At 59.1% G+C, this 7,662-nt stretch overlaps 1 protein-coding gene across 1 annotated transcript; it reads right to left on the bottom strand.

Moving 5' to 3' along the window:
* Nucleotides 1-3,038: 3,038 nt before the first annotated feature.
* On the bottom strand, nt 3,039-5,690 carry LOC122547721 (repetin-like; the record flags this gene model as incomplete). The annotated part of the gene is made up of 3 exons (XM_043686310.1): nt 5,466-5,690; nt 4,929-4,979; nt 3,039-3,110 (listed from the first exon to the last, which is right to left on the bottom strand). Coding segments are annotated over exons 1-3 (348 nt in total), but the record flags the coding sequence as incomplete, so codon positions are not given.
* Between the last annotated feature and the right edge of the window lie 1,972 nt (nt 5,691-7,662).

Raw genomic sequence — 7,662 nt, 5'->3', positions numbered from 1 at the left:
ATGGCCTGTGACTTGCTCTGCTCCCCGCTGTGGGACATGGCCTGTGACTTGCTCTGCTCCCCGCTGTGGGACATGGCCTGTGACTTGCTCTGCTCCCCGCTGTGGGACATGGCCTGTGACTTGCTCTGCTCCCCGCTGTGGGACATGGCCTGTGACTTGCTCTGCTCCCCGCTGTGGGACATGGCCTGTGACTTGCTCTGCTCCCCGCTGTGGGACATGGCCTGTGACTTGCTCTGCTCCCCGCTGTGGGACATGGCCTGTGACTTGCTCTGCTCCCCGCTGTGGGACATGGCCTGTGACTTGCTCTGCTCCCCGCTGTGGGACATGGCCTGTGACTTGCTCTGCTCCCCGCTGTGGGACATGGCCTGTGACTTGCTCTGCTCCCCGCTGTGGGACATGGCCTGTGACTTGCTCTGCTCCCCGCTGTGGGACATGGCCTGTGACTTGCTCTGCTCCCCGCTGTGGGACATGGCCTGTGACTTGCTCTGCTCCCCGCTGTGGGACATGGCCTGTGACTTGCTCTGCTCCCCGCTGTGGGACATGGCCTGTGACTTGCTCTGCTCCCCGCTGTGGGACATGGCCTGTGACTTGCTCTGCTCCCCGCTGTGGGACATGGCCTGTGACTTGCTCTGCTCCCCGCTGTGGGACATGGCCTGTGACTTGCTCTGCTCCCCGCTGTGGGACATGGCCTGTGACTTGCTCTGCTCCCCGCTGTGGGACATGGCCTGTGACTTGCTCTGCTCCCCGCTGTGGGACATGGCCTGTGACTTGCTCTGCTCCCCGCTGTGGGACATGGCCTGTGACTTGCTCTGCTCCCCGCTGTGGGACATGGCCTGTGACTTGCTCTGCTCCCCGCTGTGGGACATGGCCTGTGACTTGCTCTGCTCCCCGCTGTGGGACATGGCCTGTGACTTGCTCTGCTCCCCGCTGTGGGACATGGCCTGTGACTTGCTCTGCTCCCCGCTGTGGGACATGGCCTGTGACTTGCTCTGCTCCCCGCTGTGGGACATGGCCTGTGACTTGCTCTGCTCCCCGCTGTGGGACATGGCCTGTGACTTGCTCTGCTCCCCGCTGTGGGACATGGCCTGTGACTTGCTCTGCTCCCCGCTGTGGGACATGGCCTGTGACTTGCTCTGCTCCCCGCTGTGGGACATGGCCTGTGACTTGCTCTGCTCCCCGCTGTGGGACATGGCCTGTGACTTGCTCTGCTCCCCGCTGTGGGACATGGCCTGTGACTTGCTCTGCTCCCCGCTGTGGGACATGGCCTGTGACTTGCTCTGCTCCCCGCTGTGGGACATGGCCTGTGACTTGCTCTGCTCCCCGCTGTGGGACATGGCCTGTGACTTGCTCTGCTCCCCGCTGTGGGACATGGCCTGTGACTTGCTCTGCTCCCCGCTGTGGGACATGGCCTGTGACTTGCTCTGCTCCCCGCTGTGGGACATGGCCTGTGACTTGCTCTGCTCCCCGCTGTGGGACATGGCCTGTGACTTGCTCTGCTCCCCGCTGTGGGACATGGCCTGTGACTTGCTCTGCTCCCCGCTGTGGGACATGGCCTGTGACTTGCTCTGCTCCCCGCTGTGGGACATGGCCTGTGACTTGCTCTGCTCCCCGCTGTGGGACATGGCCTGTGACTTGCTCTGCTCCCCGCTGTGGGACATGGCCTGTGACTTGCTCTGCTCCCCGCTGTGGGACATGGCCTGTGACTTGCTCTGCTCCCCGCTGTGGGACATGGCCTGTGACTTGCTCTGCTCCCCGCTGTGGGACATGGCCTGTGACTTGCTCTGCTCCCCGCTGTGGGACATGGCCTGTGACTTGCTCTGCTCCCCGCTGTGGGACATGGCCTGTGACTTGCTCTGCTCCCCGCTGTGGGACATGGCCTGTGACTTGCTCTGCTCCCCGCTGTGGGACATGGCCTGTGACTTGCTCTGCTCCCCGCTGTGGGACATGGCCTGTGACTTGCTCTGCTCCCCGCTGTGGGACATGGCCTGTGACTTGCTCTGCTCCCCGCTGTGGGACATGGCCTGTGACTTGCTCTGCTCCCCGCTGTGGGACATGGCCTGTGACTTGCTCTGCTCCCCGCTGTGGGACATGGCCTGTGACTTGCTCTGCTCCCCGCTGTGGGACATGGCCTGTGACTTGCTCTGCTCCCCGCTGTGGGACATGGCCTGTGACTTGCTCTGCTCCCCGCTGTGGGACATGGCCTGTGACTTGCTCTGCTCCCCGCTGTGGGACATGGCCTGTGACTTGCTCTGCTCCCCGCTGTGGGACATGGCCTGTGACTTGCTCTGCTCCCCGCTGTGGGACATGGCCTGTGACTTGCTCTGCTCCCCGCTGTGGGACATGGCCTGTGACTTGCTCTGCTCCCCGCTGTGGGACATGGCCTGTGACTTGCTCTGCTCCCCGCTGTGGGACATGGCCTGTGACTTGCTCTGCTCCCCGCTGTGGGACATGGCCTGTGACTTGCTCTGCTCCCCGCTGTGGGACATGGCCTGTGACTTGCTCTGCTCCCCGCTGTGGGACATGGCCTGTGACTTGCTCTGCTCCCCGCTGTGGGACATGGCCTGTGACTTGCTCTGCTCCCCGCTGTGGGACATGGCCTGTGACTTGCTCTGCTCCCCGCTGTGGGACATGGCCTGTGACTTGCTCTGCTCCCCGCTGTGGGACATGGCCTGTGACTTGCTCTGCTCCCCGCTGTGGGACATGGCCTGTGACTTGCTCTGCTCCCCGCTGTGGGACATGGCCTGTGACTTGCTCTGCTCCCCGCTGTGGGACATGGCCTGTGACTTGCTCTGCTCCCCGCTGTGGGACATGGCCTGTGACTTGCTCTGCTCCCCGCTGTGGGACATGGCCTGTGACTTGCTCTGCTCCCCGCTGTGGGACATGGCCTGTGACTTGCTCTGCTCCCCGCTGTGGGACATGGCCTGTGACTTGCTCTGCTCCCCGCTGTGGGACATGGCCTGTGACTTGCTCTGCTCCCCGCTGTGGGACATGGCCTGTGACTTGCTCTGCTCCCCGCTGTGGGACATGGCCTGTGACTTGCTCTGCTCCCCGCTGTGGGACATGGCCTGTGACTTGCTCTGCTCCCCGCTGTGGGACATGGCCTGTGACTTGCTCTGCTCCCCGCTGTGGGACATGGCCTGTGACTTGCTCTGCTCCCCGCTGTGGGACATGGCCTGTGACTTGCTCTGCTCCCCGCTGTGGGACATGGCCTGTGACTTGCTCTGCTCCCCGCTGTGGGACATGGCCTGTGACTTGCTCTGCTCCCCGCTGTGGGACATGGCCTGTGACTTGCTCTGCTCCCCGCTGTGGGACATGGCCTGTGACTTGCTCTGCTCCCCGCTGTGGGACATGGCCTGTGACTTGCTCTGCTCCCCGCTGTGGGACATGGCCTGTGACTTGCTCTGCTCCCCGCTGTGGGACATGGCCTGTGACTTGCTCTGCTCCCCGCTGTGGGACATGGCCTGTGACTTGCTCTGCTCCCCGCTGTGGGACATGGCCTGTGACTTGCTCTGCTCCCCGCTGTGGGACATGGCCTGTGACTTGCTCTGCTCCCCGCTGTGGGACATGGCCTGTGACTTGCTCTGCTCCCCGCTGTGGGACATGGCCTGTGACTTGCTCTGCTCCCCGCTGTGGGACATGGCCTGTGACTTGCTCTGCTCCCCGCTGTGGGACATGGCCTGTGACTTGCTCTGCTCCCCGCTGTGGGACATGGCCTGTGACTTGCTCTGCTCCCCGCTGTGGGACATGGCCTGTGACTTGCTCTGCTCCCCGCTGTGGGACATGGCCTGTGACTTGCTCTGCTCCCCGCTGTGGGACATGGCCTGTGACTTGCTCTGCTCCCCGCTGTGGGACATGGCCTGTGACTTGCTCTGCTCCCCGCTGTGGGACATGGCCTGTGACTTGCTCTGCTCCCCGCTGTGGGACATGGCCTGTGACTTGCTCTGCTCCCCGCTGTGGGACATGGCCTGTGACTTGCTCTGCTCCCCGCTGTGGGACATGGCCTGTGACTTGCTCTGCTCCCCGCTGTGGGACATGGCCTGTGACTTGCTCTGCTCCCCGCTGTGGGACATGGCCTGTGACTTGCTCTGCTCCCCGCTGTGGGACATGGCCTGTGACTTGCTCTGCTCCCCGCTGTGGGACATGGCCTGTGACTTGCTCTGCTCCCCGCTGTGGGACATGGCCTGTGACTTGCTCTGCTCCCCGCTGTGGGACATGGCCTGTGACTTGCTCTGCTCCCCGCTGTGGGACATGGCCTGTGACTTGCTCTGCTCCCCGCTGTGGGACATGGCCTGTGACTTGCTCTGCTCCCCGCTGTGGGACATGGCCTGTGACTTGCTCTGCTCCCCGCTGTGGGACATGGCCTGTGACTTGCTCTGCTCCCCGCTGTGGGACATGGCCTGTGACTTGCTCTGCTCCCCGCTGTGGGACATGGCCTGTGACTTGCTCTGCTCCCCGCTGTGGGACATGGCCTGTGACTTGCTCTGCTCCCCGCTGTGGGACATGGCCTGTGACTTGCTCTGCTCCCCGCTGTGGGACATGGCCTGTGACTTGCTCTGCTCCCCGCTGTGGGACATGGCCTGTGACTTGCTCTGCTCCCCGCTGTGGGACATGGCCTGTGACTTGCTCTGCTCCCCGCTGTGGGACATGGCCTGTGACTTGCTCTGCTCCCCGCTGTGGGACATGGCCTGTGACTTGCTCTGCTCCCCGCTGTGGGACATGGCCTGTGACTTGCTCTGCTCCCCGCTGTGGGACATGGCCTGTGACTTGCTCTGCTCCCCGCTGTGGGACATGGCCTGTGACTTGCTCTGCTCCCCGCTGTGGGACATGGCCTGTGACTTGCTCTGCTCCCCGCTGTGGGACATGGCCTGTGACTTGCTCTGCTCCCCGCTGTGGGACATGGCCTGTGACTTGCTCTGCTCCCCGCTGTGGGACATGGCCTGTGACTTGCTCTGCTCCCCGCTGTGGGACATGGCCTGTGACTTGCTCTGCTCCCCGCTGTGGGACATGGCCTGTGACTTGCTCTGCTCCCCGCTGTGGGACATGGCCTGTGACTTGCTCTGCTCCCCGCTGTGGGACATGGCCTGTGACTTGCTCTGCTCCCCGCTGTGGGACATGGCCTGTGACTTGCTCTGCTCCCCGCTGTGGGACATGGCCTGTGACTTGCTCTGCTCCCCGCTGTGGGACATGGCCTGTGACTTGCTCTGCTCCCCGCTGTGGGACATGGCCTGTGACTTGCTCTGCTCCCCGCTGTGGGACATGGCCTGTGACTTGCTCTGCTCCCCGCTGTGGGACATGGCCTGTGACTTGCTCTGCTCCCCGCTGTGGGACATGGCCTGTGACTTGCTCTGCTCCCCGCTGTGGGACATGGCCTGTGACTTGCTCTGCTCCCCGCTGTGGGACATGGCCTGTGACTTGCTCTGCTCCCCGCTGTGGGACATGGCCTGTGACTTGCTCTGCTCCCCGCTGTGGGACATGGCCTGTGACTTGCTCTGCTCCCCGCTGTGGGACATGGCCTGTGAGACGCTCTTCTCCCCGCTGTGGGACATGGCCTGTGAGACGCTCTTCTCCCCGCTGTGGGACATGGCCTGTGAGACGCTCTTCTCCCCGCTGTGGGACATGGCCTGTGAGACGCTCTTCTCCCCGCTGTGGGACATGGCCTGTGAGACGCTCTTCTCCCCGCTGTGGGACATGGCCTGTGACTCCCTCTGCTCCCCACTGTGGGACATGGCCTGTGACTCGCTCTGCTCCCCGCTGTGGGACATGGCCTGTGACTTGCTCTGCTCCCCGCTGTGGGACATGGCCTGTGACATGCTCTGCTCCCCGCTGTGGGACATGGCCTGTGACTTGCTCTGCTCCCCGCTGTGGGACATGGCCTGTGACCCGCTCTGCTCCCCGCTGTGGGACATGGCCTGTGACTCGCTCTGCTCCCCGCTGTGGGACATGGCCTGTGAGACGCTCTTCTCCCCGCTGTGGTACATGGCCTGTGACCCGCTCTGATCCCCGCTGTGGGACATGGCCTATGACTTGCTCTGCTCCCCGCTGTGGGACATGGCCTGTGACTTGCTCTGCTCCCCGCTGTGGGACATGGCCTGTGACCCGCTCTGATCCCCGCTTTGGTCGCAGCCTATGACCCCTGCTGTCGCTCCAGAACTCAGCCCACACGCTCTCTGCACACCCAGGCTCCAGCCTGGACTCATCTCCCTTCGTTTCACCTCCATACTGCAAATAGGGTATTGTAGTTTCAGAAGTTGGGGTGGAGAGGGAGAAGAAAAACTGCAAGGAGGCAAAAAAAGAAAGGAAAAGGAAATGGTGAACAGAGGAGTTCCAAATGGAGCGTCCTACTGTGCAGTCGTCTTGGATTGCAAAGTGTTGTAAAGTTGTATGCCAACGCTGCCAACGTATTGTAACTGTTGGTTACTCCCAGAACCATCTGAGATTGGTTTACTACCAACAACTGCGTCAAATTATATAACTATGTGGGGAAGGATGCCCACATGAAGATAGACTGTCAGGAAATGTTTATTACTTATTACTTTGTAGCTAGTTTCATGATTTCTAATGTACATGTGAGTAAACATGAAGCAGGAGCACAAAATGCTCTTGAACCTCGCCAATTCTAATAACTAATGAGAAAAGCAAAAGTGAAGATCACGAGCACCCAATGACGTAAGAATTGATGTGGCATCCTGTGTCAGACTTGGGCAAACAGAACATAGTTATTTAACATATTGACAGAATTCTTTTACTGATTGCCTGAAAGCTGTTTCCAAGTTTTCATGTTAATTAAGAGCAGATTGTGTCAATCTTTTCGACTACAATCAGAAAATGAAATATCAAAAATATTTTATACATCAATTTCAAGATGTAAGAATTTAGCTTTATCTCAGTTGTAATTATGTGGAACATGGAACAGTTGTGCAACCAGTCTAGAGTGAAACTAACTGAAAGAGTTTACAGCTCATGCCAAAATGGAGATAACTCTTGCAAAAAAAAACCCGAAGAAATGCAGATGCTGGAAATCAGAAGCAAAAACAGAAATTACTGGAAAAACTCCTCAATTGACTGAGTTTTTTTGAGCAAGTTACCAAAAAGATTGATGAGGGCAGAACAGCAGACTTTGTTTATTTGGATTTTCGTAAAGCATTTGACAAGGTATTCATCTCAGACAAATTACCAAAGTTAGGTCTCATAGTATTCAGGGTGAGCTTGCCAATTGGATATATAATTGGCTCAACAGCAGGAGACACAGAGTAATGGTGGAGGGTGGCTTTCCAGACTGGAGGCCTGTGAGCAGTGGTGTTCCACAAGGATCAGTTCTGGGCTCTGTTTTGCTTGTCATTTATTTAAATGATTTGGATGAGAATATAAAAGGCATAGTTGTAAGTTTGTGGATGACACCAAAATTGGTGGAATTGTAGACAGTGAAGGAGGTTTTCTTGGATGACAAAGGGATCTTGATCAAATGGGTCAATAGGCTGAAAAATGGCCAATGGAATTCAATCTGGATAAATGAGAGGTATTGCATTTCGGTACAACAAACAAGGGCAAGGCTTATACAACTAACAGAGTCTAGATTAGATTTCTGCTCCTCGGATGCTGCCTGACCTGCTGTGCTTTTCCAGCACCACTGTAATCTAGATCCTGATTTCCAGCATCTGCAGT

Source organism: Chiloscyllium plagiosum, unplaced genomic scaffold (genome assembly GCF_004010195.1).
Source record: "Chiloscyllium plagiosum isolate BGI_BamShark_2017 unplaced genomic scaffold, ASM401019v2 scaf_15535, whole genome shotgun sequence".
In the NCBI taxonomy this organism is placed as follows: Eukaryota; Metazoa; Chordata; class Chondrichthyes; order Orectolobiformes; family Hemiscylliidae; genus Chiloscyllium; species Chiloscyllium plagiosum.
This window is presented reverse-complemented; position numbering and strand designations above follow the sequence as displayed.